This window comes from Lithobates pipiens, unplaced genomic scaffold (assembly GCF_037356315.1).
Source record: "Lithobates pipiens isolate NorthernLeopardFrog02 unplaced genomic scaffold, aLitPip1_a1.2 Scaffold_8, whole genome shotgun sequence".
Taxonomy (NCBI): Eukaryota; Metazoa; Chordata; class Amphibia; order Anura; family Ranidae; genus Lithobates; species Lithobates pipiens.
In genome coordinates, this window is record NW_027507903.1 from 330337489 (window position 1) to 330351598 (window position 14110).

At 44.3% G+C, this 14110-nt stretch overlaps 1 protein-coding gene across 1 annotated transcript in view; it reads left to right on the top strand.

Annotated features, from left to right (window-relative positions):
• Positions 1 to 6938, top strand: part of GRXCR2 (glutaredoxin and cysteine rich domain containing 2) — a 30455-nt gene extending 23517 nt beyond the window's left edge. The window contains exons 3-4 of the mRNA XM_077473014.1: positions 1923 to 2177; positions 5805 to 6938. Coding sequence (XP_077329140.1) covers positions 1923 to 2141 — 219 coding nt within the window. The 3' untranslated portion in view covers positions 2142 to 2177; positions 5805 to 6938. The remainder of the gene's footprint in view (positions 1 to 1922; positions 2178 to 5804) is intronic.
• The last annotated feature ends 7172 nt before the right edge of the window (positions 6939 to 14110 follow it).

Consider the following 14110-nt stretch of genomic DNA (forward strand, 5'->3'; position numbering starts at 1 on the left):
ATTACACTTTTACAATGTAAAGTAGTGAGTGTACAGCTTGTATAACAGTGTAAATTTGCTGTCCCCTTAAAATAACTCAACACACAGCCATTAATGTCCAAACCGCTGGCAACAAAAATGAGTACACCCCTAAGTGAAAATGTGCAAAATGGGCCCAATTAGTCATTTTCCCTCCCCGGTGTCATGTGACTTGTTAGTGTTACAAGATCTCAAGTGTGAATGGGGAGCAGGTGTGTTAAATTTGTTGTTATTGCTCTCTCTCTCATACTGGTCACTGGAAGTTCAACATGGCACTTCATGGCAAAGAACTCTATGAGGATCTGAAAATTGGTGCTCTACATAAAGATGGCCTATGCTATATGAAGATTGCCAAGACCCTGAAAGTGAGCTGCAGCACGGTGGCCAAGACCATACAGTGGTTTAACAGGACATGTTCCACTCAGAACAGGCCTTGCCATGGTCGACCAAAGAAGCTGAGTGCACTTGCTCAGAGTCATATCCAGAAGTTCTCTTTGGAAAATAGACATATGAGTGCTGCCAGCATTGCTGCAGAGGGGTGGGGGGTCAGCCTGTCAGTGCTCAGACCATACACCGCACACTGCATCAAATTGGTCTGCATGGCTGTCGTCCCAGAAGGAAACCTCTTCTAAAGATGATGCACAAGAAAGTCCACAAACAGTTTGCTGAAGAAAAGCGAACTTAGGACATGGATTACTGGAACCATAGCCTGTGGTCTGATGAGACCAAGATAAACGTATTTGATTCAGATGGTGTGAAGTGTGTAGCAGCAACGAGGTGAGGAGTACAAAGACAAGTGTGTCTTGCCTACAGTCAAGCATGGTGGTAGTCATGGTCATGGCCTGGGGCTGCATGAGTTCTGCCGGAACTAGGGAGCTACAGTTCGTTGAGGGAACCATGAATGCCAACATGTACTGTGACATACTGAAGCAGAGCGTGATCACTTCCCTTCAGAGACTGGCCTGCAGGGCAGTATTCCAACATGATAATGACCCCAAACACACCTCCAAGACAACCACTGCCTTGCTAAAGAAGCTGAGGATAAAGGTGATGGACTGGCTAAGCATGTCTCCAGACCTAAACCCTATTTAGTAACTGTGGGACATCCTCAAACGGAAGGAGGAGGAGCGCAAGGTCTCTAACATCCACCAGCTCCGTGATGTCGTTATGGAGGAGTGGAAGAGGACACTCACTGTTTTACATTGTAGCAAAGTGTCATTTTTTCAGCGTTGTCACATGAAAATATGTAATAAAATATTTACAAAAATGTGAGGGGTGTACTCACTTTTGTGAGATACTGTAAGTCACACGCGCGTATGTAAACGGTGTTTAAACCACACATGTGATGTATGTATTTTAAATAGTCACCTATGGATATTTTTAAGTACCATAGTTTGTCGCCACCATTCCATTAGCGTGCGCAATTTTAAAGCATGACATGTTGGGTATCTATTTACTCGATGTAACATCATCTTTCATATTATAAAAAAAAAAAATATGTGCTTACGTTACTGTATTTTAAAAAAAAATCATTAAAGTGTATTTTTTCCCCTAAAAATTGCGTTTGAAAGACCGCTGCGTGAATACAGTGTGACATAAAATATTGCAACAACTGACATTTCATTCTCTAGAGTCTCTACTAAGAAAATATATGTGTATATATATATATATATATATATATATATATATATATATATATTGTTTGGTTCTAAGTAATTTTCTCGCAAAAAATACAGATTTTTACTCGTAAACAACAAATGTCAGAAAAAGGCCCAGTCAGCAAGTGGTTAAAGTGTGTGTTTTTTTGTCTTGAAAAATAGCAAACCATAGAAATGCATTTACCTCTATTTATACATTAGCCTGAAATATTTTTGCTAATGTATTTTCTTGTTTGTGTATTGTAGGATGAGGAAAATCTTCACAACTGCCCACAGTGTAAAGGCTCCGGATGCTCCCCTTGTGCTTTATGCCATGGCAGCAAATTTACCATGCTAGCCAACCGGTTTAAAGAGTCGTACCGGGCATTGCGTTGTCCAGCTTGTGACAAGAATGGCCTTCAGCCTTGTCAGACATGTGCTTGTGATTCTGGGGGATACAGCCCATCACTATCCCCTCGTTCCTAAAAACAAAAGAATTGCTGCTTATTTCAAGATAGCAAGGTATTATATTTTTTCCTGTGCTAAAGAGAGTATAAAACAGAAAACCTAATTTGATCAATTTGGATGTTCTACAATAATAAGTTTGCATAAAAAATAATCACTGTCCATATATATTACAGCTATGTTTTTTTTTTTTATGTTGAATGATTTATTGCTGCCTACCCTTTTGTAGTCATGTCAAACCACCCCCCAACTCCTAAAATGTGGAGATATTTGGGAGGAATGCATAAATAATATGGACAGAAAGAAAGAATCTCAAATATAGGAAGTATATTGATAAAATGTACATTTACTATACGTCCAGGCCCGGACTGGCCATAGGGCACACTGGGCACTTGACTGTGCTTGTGGGGCCAAGGCAGCTGAGCTGCTCCTTGAGCCCCTGCCTCTCACCTGGCCTCTCTGCGACTGGCTGGCTGGCCAGCCGGCCACCATTACAGTTCGGCCAGGGGGGGGGGGAGACTACAGGTCATGTTACCTGTGACCATGAACAGGGAGGGGAGCTTCTTTCTACTACCCCCTAGTGCTCTCAGGCTCCCACCATTCTCTCCGGTGCCTCCCCATGCTCTCAGGCTCCCCCACTGCTCTCCAGCCCCCCCCCCCCAGTGATCATCCACTCCCCCCCATTGCTTTCCAGCCCTTGTACACTCCAGCTCCCCCAGAGCTCTCCAGTCCCTCTCAGTGCAAATCATCCATCCTGTACTCTTCGACCCCCCAGTGCTCTCCAGCCCCCCCAGTGCTCATCGCCTCCCCATGCTCTCCAGCCCCCCAGTGCTCTCCAGCCCTCTGTGCTCTCCAGCCTTCCCAGTGCTCATTGCCCCCATGCTCTCCAGCCCCCCAGTGCCCCCCACCCTCCGTGTCTGCCAGCCTCCCCCCCCCAGTGCTTATCGCCACCTCCCAGTGCTCTAAGGCCCTCCTGTGCTCATCAGCCCCCCTTTACTCTCCGGCCCCCCAGGGCTCTCCTGCCCCTCCCAGTGCGCTCAGGCCCCCTCAGTGCTCTTCAGCCCCCTATGCATTCCAGCCCCTCTGTGCTCTTCTCCCCCCTGTGCTGTTTGCCTCCCATGTTCTCTTCCCCTGTTTGTGCTCTCCACCCCCTGTGGTCCCCACCCCCTCAGTGCTCTCAAACCCCCCCATGCTCTCCAGCCCCTCTGTGCTCTTCATCCCCCGTGCTCTTCATCTCCTGTGTTCTCTGCCACTGCTTGTGCTCTCCAGATCTCTGTGGTCCCCATCCTCCTCAGTGCTCTCCGAGCTCCCCTGTGCTCTCTGGCTCCCCTTAGTGCTCTCCACCCCCATGCTCTTCACCCCCTGTGCTCTCCGTGCCTCCCAGTAAATATGCCATGGGCTTCTCAGTCTAAAATGCCCAGGCCTATTTTTTGTCCCAGTCAGGGCCTGTACACGTCTACCATGGATTTTCTGCATTTGCAAGATTTAGAGAAAGTCCTTTCAAAGCTATTTTTTTCTTTTTAAATCCAAGTGGTTCATAGACATAGGAGAAGCCTAGTTCAGTTAAGTATAATTACATCTGAAGTTAACACCAGAGGAAGTCTGCTATTAGACTTTGTAGCTTGATTATTAACCTATAATAATGATACCAGGCATGAATCCTAAAGTGAACCAGAGTTATGCCCATGCTACCCAGCTGTATACACTCCTTCCTTCTTATCACTCCCTTGCAGTAATGTTCGACCATCAAGAGAGAAATGAGAAAGCTTAAAGTGGTTGTAAACCCTCACCTTGTAAAACAACCCATTCAGTTTAAAATATAAATGAAAGGCAAAACATTTTTGTATAGATATAAAAAAAAAATTATAAATACCATTTGTTTCCCTTTTTTATAAGTGATCATATTCCCTTTGTTCTCAGCTGCATAATATCTAGGAGGGAGGAGAAGCAGCAGGACACTGAGCTTCCCAGTGACAGGCTGTGTAGGTGGGGAGTATCGGTCTGATCACTGGAGGAGAGCAGGTTGTGTTCCCAGCACAGCTAGAGAACGGATCACGCTGAGTTCGTCTGCTTAGTGTGCTCAGTTTTTAATAGGAAAGCAAGACGACTAGCAGGAATGCCAGTGATTTCACACAAAGGAAGCAATACAAATAGAGCAGGATACTTTCTCACACAAGTACATGGTACAGCAATGTTGGGGTAACAATCGCTTTAAATACTGGTTAGGCTCAAGCACATTGGGCATTTTTATTTTACTGCCTCTAAACTCCCCTGCATGTTAACAGCTCTTAAACTCTCCTAAACTCTTTTTTGTTTTTTTTTTGTTTTTAAGCGGAGGCCACCGGTATCCTTAACAACCAGTGAATAGCTGGTTGTTAAAGAGCGGGCCTGGGAAGCTGGCCACCGCGTCCTTAACAACAGATAATATCATCTGTCAGTGGGGTTCCCCGTTGACAACTGAATGTAAACAAAAACATTACCAGCAATACAAAAATATAAAAAAAACAAAATCCATACCAGACCCTTATCTGAGCATGCAGCCTGGCAGCCCGGGAAAAGGGGGGAGGGACCAGTCACAGTCAGTGTTGATGGGGGGGAGCAGTCCCCGCTGGGAGAACACAGTGATTATTGCTAATGGATATAACAGCCGCTAGCAATAAACGCATGTAAAATCCACTTAGGCACATTCAGCCTGCCCATACATGTTTTAAATCTTGGCTGGCTACTGCTGAAGTGTCCGAGATTCGAACCATCTATGGCTGGCTTTTTGGCCAATCACCAAGCCCAAATTCTGCCATGTAGGAGGATGGCAAGGCTCCCCAATACCCAGGGCTGTCTTTAATATTGATTGGACCCTGGGCAAAACTCTTCTGGGGGTGGGGGGGGGGGCATTCCCATGCAGTTTTGTCTTCACCTGCTCTGAGACATACATTAAATAGCAGCTAGACTCAAAATCAGTTTACTGAATCAGTTCAGGCAGCTATTGCGATTGGTTGTCAGAGGTTACAGTGTATCATTACCGCTCACTGGTTGCTAGAGGTTAGAGCACACATTATGGCTCACTGATTAGTTGCTAGAGGTTGCAGCACATGATTTCTGCTTGCTGATTACTGTGGATATGACCTCGGGGGCATGATATACATATCAATGCTGCCAGCCGTCCCTATTAACATATGAATGCAGCCACTATTTACATATGAATGCCGGTAATTTACATGTAAACACAGGGTCTGCAGGTGAGTCATCTGTACACAACAATAGGGCAGAGCTGGGCAGCATTAGTAGCAGCACTTCATACTTTGATATTGGGACACAGCACAGGACTAAAACCTCAAGGAACCAGGGAATTTAAACCAGGATAGTTGACAAGTATGAGGAAGCTGCTTTGGGCCCCACAACAAGGACAGGGCCCAGGGCAGCTGCCCCTTTTGCCCTGCCTTAAAAACGGCCCTGCCAATACCCCCTAGAGGTTAAAATGAAAGGTGGTGGAATGAACGGAAGGTGAGTTTGTACAACTGAGGTGGGTAACAGTTAATTGTACTTTGCCTTCCATGAGCAAATATACTTATTTAACTACTGCCATTTGATTTCCTACAGTGCAACAATCTATTTTTTAACTGAATGTTTATGCCTCAAAAGCATTAAATAATATCATGAATTTAATAAAGTGTATGTCATACTTAGATCTTCAGGTACTGCAACATCAGACAAGTGATATAGGAGGAGATCACATTCCAAAGATCAAGATTTCTTACTGATAACACCAGTTTAGTTTAGACAACCCTCAACGGATTATCTGCTTTGGGACTACACCTAGGTCCTACCTACATCTAATCAGGAAACCAAAGAAAATATGGCCTTCTAAACCAAACATACTTCCACCCTTCAAAAGCTTGGTACGTCAAGGTACTAAAGTGTGGAAAGACAGTGCCTTTTGAGCTCTCTACTTATTATCCCACAAGGGAGAACCGGACATTCTGTGTGGACGATGAACTGGAAATGTAGATATTCAGAATTATCTTCTTATTCAATCATTTTCCATTTGCGTGAATTTCTGTTACTAGTTAGGTCACTATAGGTGTTGTGATAAAACGCTGATGTATTAAAGATACCTACTTAGCAGCAGGTAAAATATGGCGTAGTACAACACAGAGTATTACTTTTAATGGCCCATACAAACGGTCGGAATTTCCGACAGAAAAAGTTAGATGGGAGATTTTTATCATATATTCTGACCGTGTGTATGCCCCATCTGACTTTTTACGTCGAAAATTCTGACGGACCTAGAAAGAAAACATGTTCTATATTTTTCAGACAGAACAAATTCCTATTGGGAAAACCGCTCGTCTGTATGCTGTTCCAACATACCAAAAAACGACGCATGCTCTGAAGCAAGTACGAGACAGAAGCTATTGGCTACTGGCTATTGAGCTTCTGTTTTCTAGCCCCGTGATATGTGTTGTACGTCACCGCGTTCTTGACGGTCGGACTTTGGTGTGACCGTGTGTATGCAAGACAGCTTGAACGGAATTCCGTCGGAAAAACCTTCAGAGTTTATTCCAACGGGAAAACCGGTCGTGTGTACATGGCATAAACAGATATCTGATGATAAAAGTAAAAGAAAAGTGACAATGCATTGCATGTATTGCTCTTAGCTGAGATTTTTTTCAAGTGGATTCAAGCCCAATAATATAGCTAACCTCTTCTACCCTTCTGAATAATTGTCTAGTATTTTTTACATGTGTGATTATTGTGATGAGCTGTTGAGCTTTAGTGTTTTCTTTTTGTTATACTGGAAATATTAAAGAACTCCACTAATGCTGTGCACAGTATGTCTATGTTTACCTCCTCACTAAATACAGAGGTGTGGGGATTACAGGGGTGCAAAGGTGGGATACAGCTCTGGTTCATGGCAAGAAGTCGCCATGACAGTCTGAATTCTCTAGGTTGATGTACATTGTTTATGTGCTACATAAGTGCTACACAAGCCATTTTGTACTTTACCAACTATACAGAGTGTTCAGGGGTATTTTGTACAGTCGTAACCAGATACCCCCTGTCTAAAAGTTTTTAAGACTCAAACACATTTTTTTCTGAAAAGCTTTTTATTGAAATCAACAGAAACCTATCAAAATGCTGCAATGCATTTTACATTATAAATCAATGCATGTCATACCACATTAAAACCGTAGTAAAGTTTCCTTAAGAAAGTAAAATATATACTAGTACATTATGAGAGACTTACCTACAAACTGAGCCCTCCAGAGCTGGGCTGTTATAGCTCCCCCTGGTCCCCGGAGCTTCCATCCTAACCCGCTCTTCTTTAGGGATTCTGAATCTTCGTCCGCTTGAATGGCTGGGCTGCGGGAACGTCACTCTGGCGCATGCACACGGGAGACAGTTCACTGTGACACACAGAACGGCCATAAATGTGGTCTGAGCTCAGCATGCCTGGCTCAGATCGCATTTCACATTGATAGGTGGGGGACATTTATGACAGCAGAAATCTAGGGTCTCTTCTGTTATAAAAACTCTGCCTGTCAGTGTTTTTTTTTTTTCAGAAAAGTGTTTACTACTATCACTTTAATTTGCATCAAGGAATGGCACTCCAACACACCCAGTGCTTCTCATTGCACACATACTTCAGCACAATACAAGGCACAGATGTGAACCATTGTGGTGCTATGTGTTGCAAAAAAAATAGTTATATGCATTTTTTAGGATGTTTAGGTGTACTGCCAGCCCATTGAATATGCACTGCCTCTGTTAGCACAGTCTAAATATTATTTAAATTGTACTTGTTTTCCCCTACTTTAGCTACAAAGTAAATGTGCATATTGCAGAAGTCTGCCTCCTTGATTGTAGACGAAAGAGAGTGAGGCCGCGTACACACTGGCGGATTGTCTGCCCAACTAAGTTCGTCAGACAATCCGACAGACAGTCCGTCCAACTTTTGAATGAACGGACTTGACCACACACGATGAACAGACAGTCCGCTGAAAGCTTGCGCGATGACGTGTACAGCACGTACGACGGGACTAGAAATACGACGTCCAATACACTGCAATGCAACCTTCGGCGTGTAAATCCTTTCTGAGCATGCGCCATACTTAGTCCGTCCAACTTGCCTACACACGAGCGGACTGTCCGCTGAAACCAAGTTTGGACGGACAAAATTACGGAAATTCCGAAAGACTTAGTCCGCCAGACTGTCCGCTGAAAAAGTCTGCTGAAGCCCACACACGAGCGGATTGTGTTGGACGGACAATCCTCTCGTGTGTACGCGGCCTGAGAGAAAATGTTTTAGAATTACATTTTGCAGAGCAGTCCTTTGTTTTGTGACCACTATTAACCACTTGACAACTGGGCACTTAAACCCCCCTCGTGACCAGACCAATTTTCAATTTTTGTAAATTATTAATTTGTCTTCATAAATTTTGGCCACAATTTATACTGCTACATATCTTTGGTAAAAATAACCCAAATTAGTGGATATTATTTGGTCTTTGTGAAAGTCACAGTCCAACAAGCTGTGGTGCAAATCATACAAAATTGATCACATCTGATGTACTGGTGGCCGATCTCATTTCTTGCAACCCGAACAAGCCAGGAAAATACAAATACCCCCAAATGACCCCTTTTTTGAAAGTAGACATTCCAAGGTATTTAGATGCATGGTGAGCTTTTTGATGTCATTTTTTCCCACAATTCTTTGCAATATTAAGATTTTTTTTCCACAAAATTGTCAATGTAATAGGTTATTTCTCTCACATGGCATGTGTATACCACAGATGATGCCCCAAAATAAATTCTGCTACTCCTACTAAGTATTACGATACCACATGTGTGGGACTTTTCCACAGCCAAGCCACTCAGAGAGGCCCAACATGCAGGGAGCGCCATCAGGTGTTCTAGGAGCATAAATTACACATCTAAAATTGTTGACTAACTATTACACTTTTGAAGACCCTGGAGCACCAGGACAGTGACACTGGCGTGGCACTGATGACAGATGGCACTGATATGTGGCACTGATGACACGTGACACTGATGTGGCACTGATGACAGATGCCACTAATACGTGGCACTGATGACACGTGACACTGATGACAGATGGCACTAATATGTGGCACTAATGACAGATGATACTTATACGTGGCACTGATGACACGTGGCACTAATACGTGGCACTGATGACAGATGGCACTAATACTTGGCACTGATGACAGATGGCACTAATAAGTGGCACTGACATGTGACACTGATGAAAGATGGCACAGATACGTGGCATTGATGACACATGACACTGATGACAGATGGCACTGATACGTGGCACTGATGACAGATGGCACTAATATGTGGCACTGATGACACGTGACACTGATATGGCACTGATGACAGATGGCACTATGTGGCACTGATGACACGTGGCACTGGGGACAGGTGGCACAGACAGCTGGCACTGGGGACAGGTGGCAGTGACATTGAGGGACATTTATTTTTTTACCTACTCACGGCCGCTGCAGCCGTTCATCTCTCCCTCCTCACACACTGTCTGTGTGATGAGGGAAAGCCGGCGATGAGCGATGATCTCATATGTTTACATATGAGTTCAATCTCTCATTGGACACGCCGATCGTAAACAGCCGCTCTGATCGGCCATTTACAGCGATCTGTGACTGACTGTGTCCAAGGGACATGGCCAGCACAGAACTTCCCCGATGCGCACTCGCTGGAGCACGCAACACGGAAGTAAAAGGGAGGACGTCCAGGGATGGCCTCCCGGCAATTGGCTTCTACGCTGCAGCCATCTTTCGGCTATAGCGCAGACGCTTAGTGGTTAAATGACATTAACCACTTCAGCTCCGGACCAATAAACACCTTAAGGACCAGAGGTCTTTTTGCAATTTCGCACTGTGCTGCTTTAACTGGTAATTGCGCGGTCATGCAATATTGCACCCAAACGAAATTTGCGTCCTTTTCTTCCCACAAATAGAGCTTTCTTTTGATGGTATTTGATTGCCTCTGCGATTTTTTTTTTTTGCGATATAAATGGAAAAAGAGCGAAAATTTTGAAAAAAAAAGATATTTTCTTCTTTTTTGTTATAAGAAAAATCGAATAAACTAAATTTTAGTCATACATTGAGGGCAAAATTTATTCAGCCACATGTCTTTAGTAAAAAAAATGTCAATAAGCGTATATTTTTTGGTTTGCGCAAAAGTTATAGCGTCTACAAACTAGAGTACATTTTCTGGAATTTACACAGCTTTTAATTTATGACTGCCGATCTCAATTCTTGAGGTGCTAAAATGGCAGGGCAGTACAAATCCCCCCCAAATGACCCCATTTTGGAAAGTAGACACCCCAAGGAAATTGCTGATGGGTATGTTGAGCCCATTGAATATTTATTTTTTTTGTCCTAAGGGATTGAATAATGACAAAAAAAAAAAAAAAAAAAATTTTTTTACAAAAAGTTGTCACTAAATGATATATTGCTCACACATGCCATGGTTATATGTGGAATTGCACCCCAAAATATATTCCGCTACTTCTCCCGAGTATGGGGATACCACATGTGTGGGACTTTTTGGGAGTCTAGTCGCGCACGGCACCCCGAAAACTAATCACCACCTTCAGGATTTCTAAGGGTGCAAATTTTTGATTTAACTCCTCACTACCTATCACAGTTTCGAAGGCCATAAAATGCCAAAATAGCACAAAACCCCCCAAAATGACCCCATTTTGGAAAGTAGACACCCCAAGCTATTTACTGAGAGGCATGTTGAGTCCATGGAATATTTTATATTTTGCCACAAGTTGCGGGAATATTACAAACTTTTTTTTTTTTGCACAAAATTGTCACTAAATGATATATTGCTCACACATGCTATGGGCAGAAGTCAAATTACACCCCAAAATAAATTCTGCTGCTTCTCTCGAGTACGGGGATACCACATGTGGGGGACTTTTTGGGAGCCTAGCCACGTACGGGACCCCGAAAACCAAGCACTGCCTTCCGGATTTGAATATAAAATGCTACCAAAAAACCTGTTAGCGATTGCAGGGATCAGGCCTGACTCTGCGATCGCTGCAGTTATGTGTTTAGTGTTTTGTAAGTGACAGTGATCGATCGATACTGCACTTGGGTGGGCTGGGCAGAGGGGCAAAACGCAGGTGCTAGTAGGTATTTGGGCTGATCCCGCTAACAATGCGTTTTTTTGGAACCCTAAACTGCTGGGGACGCTAGTATAGATCTGATCAGATCAGATATTGATCTGTTCAGATTCTATACCACTACGGGAGGTGTATGCTTTGCGTGTGGGTGTTAGCGGTACTGGCACTAACCTAGCGCTGCCTGGGGCGACGCAGACCCTGACCCTAAAACCTAATTGATATCACCCGCCGGGTGATCAGGGGGTTAAACCTTTATTGGGTAATAAATGGTGGGTGCCCTGATGCTATAAAAAACAAACTAACCAGAGTCACCCGTAACACTTATACGGTGATCAGTGGTGAAAGGGTTAACTAGGGGCAATCAGGGGGTTCAAATTTTTATTAGGTAGTATATGGGGGTCCCTGGCGCTATATAAAAACCTGACGGGGAACCTAAATAACTAACTGGCTAACCAGCGTCACCAGTGACACTTATACTGTGATCGCTGGTGAAAGGGGGTGAAAGGGTTAACTAGCAGCAATCAGGGGGTTAAAACCATTATTGGGTAGTATATCGGGGTACCTAGCGCTATAAAAACCTGGCGGTGAACCTAAAAAAATAACTAGCTACCTAGCGACACTAGCGACACTGATGCAGCGTTCAGAAAAATTATCGCTTAGTGACACTGGCAAAAGGGGGTGAAAGGGTTAACTAGCGGAAATCAGGGGGTTAAAACCATTATTGGGTAGTATATCGGGGTACCTAGCGCTATAAAAACCTGGCGGTGAACCTAAAAAAATAACTAGCTACCTAGCGACTGTAGCGACACTAATGCAGCGATCAGAAAAACGATCGCTTAGTGACACTGGCAAAAGGGGGTGAAAGGGTTAACTAGCGGCAATCAGGGGGTTAAAACCATTATTGGGTAGTATATCGGGGTACCTAGCGATATAAAAACCTGGCGGTGAACCTAAAAAAATAACTAGCTACCTAGCGACACATGCAGCGATCAGAAAAATGATCGCTTAGTGACACTGGCAAAAGGGGGTGAAAGGGTTAACTCTAGGGGCAATCAGGGGGTTAAATCTTTATTGGGGGGTGATAGGGGGCTACCCTGGACCTAACACTAACTGTCCTGACAGTTTTTACTGTCACAACTGACACTGAATGCATTGATCAGTAAAGAAATGATCAATGCAATCAGTAACACTGTGACTGGGGGGGAGGGGGGGCGGGGGGGATCGGGGGGCGATCGGGGGGGGATCGGGGGGGGATCGGGGGGGGGTTTGTGTGCCTGTGTGTACCTACATGTCAGTGTAGTGTTGGTGCACACTTACTATTAGTCTTCTCCTCGTAGTCCGGTCAAAAAGACCGCCCCGAGGAGAATGACATCACTTCCTCCTTCCTGTGTAAACAATACACAGTGGGAGGAAGCTTCTCATTGGCCAGGAGCGATCCAGAGGGGGTGGCCGAAAACCAACGGCCATCCCCTCATCACGGAGCGCTCCTGGAGCGAACCGGCCCGCCGTAACCAGCGGGAGGGGGTCCAATCGGACCCCCCACCCGCTGGAAGGCAATCACGTACATCTACGTGATTGTGCCTGCCTGTGCCATTGTCTTGACGTACATTGGCAATACGGCGGTCCTGAAGCGGTTAATCAACTGCTAGCAGTCCAGGTGTTTGGCTGCATTCACACATTTTTAAGCACATTGTCATGTGCTGCCACTGTCATCAATAGACCCTGTATTGAAAATTTATCAAAAAATTAACAATGCGCACCATCACACACACACACCAATAACTTTTAAAACAATTGCTAACCTGCTGTGACATTGGGGTGTTTAGCTCAAGTGGTTAGATGCATTTTTTGTGCAGCGAGTCCACATTAGACAGGCATTTATAGGGAAATAAAGCTGGTAAATGGCTAGCCAGGAGAGTGAAGGATAAGAAAAGTAGAACTTTTATCCCGAGGGTAAGAAATGAGGTAGGGGACATACAAAATATGCCGGAGGATATCGAAAATATGTTTTTTACATATTATAGGACCCTATACAATATCCAACAGGATAGCTCAGAGAATAGAGGCCGAGATGTAATAAAGGACTATCTGAAAGGGATAGAGATCCCCAGGGCTAAACAAATAGAAATGGAAGCATTAGAAGCCCCGATATCAAAGCTGGAAGTTGAATGGGCTATTAAAAATACAGCTAAGGGAGGATGCCCCGGGCCAGATGGTTTCCCGATCTCATACTACAAGGAATTCCAAAAACAGCTAGTTCCAAAATTATGCGAGTATTTCAACGCAGTGGGGAGAGATGAAAAATTTCGAGAAGAGACACTACTGGCACATGTGGTCCTGATCTTGAAAGAGGCAAAGGACCCACTTGCAGTGGAAAGCTACAGGCCAATCTCCTTGCTAAACTCAGATATTAAACTTTTTGCAAAAATTATCTCTGAACGATTAAGACCTTACGTGCCAGAGTGGGTACAGCAGGATCAGGTTGGATTTATTCAAGGGAGAGAAGGTCGGGATAACGCATTAAAGACTATTATGCTAAGCCAGGAATCCATAAGACAGAAGACCCCCACGATACTCATGTCTATAGATGCTGAAAAGGCATTTGACAGGGTTAGCTGGGGGTTCTTATTCGAAGTGCTGGAGCGATATGGATTAGGAGTGAGGATGAGAGGGTGGATTGAAGCTCTGTATACCAAGCCTAAAGCCAAAATAAGAATAAACGGGGCCCTGTCCTGCCCCCTTGAATTGTGCAACGGGACAAGACAGGGTTGCCCGCTCTCCCCAACATTATTTGTTCTGGCTCTAGAACCTCTCC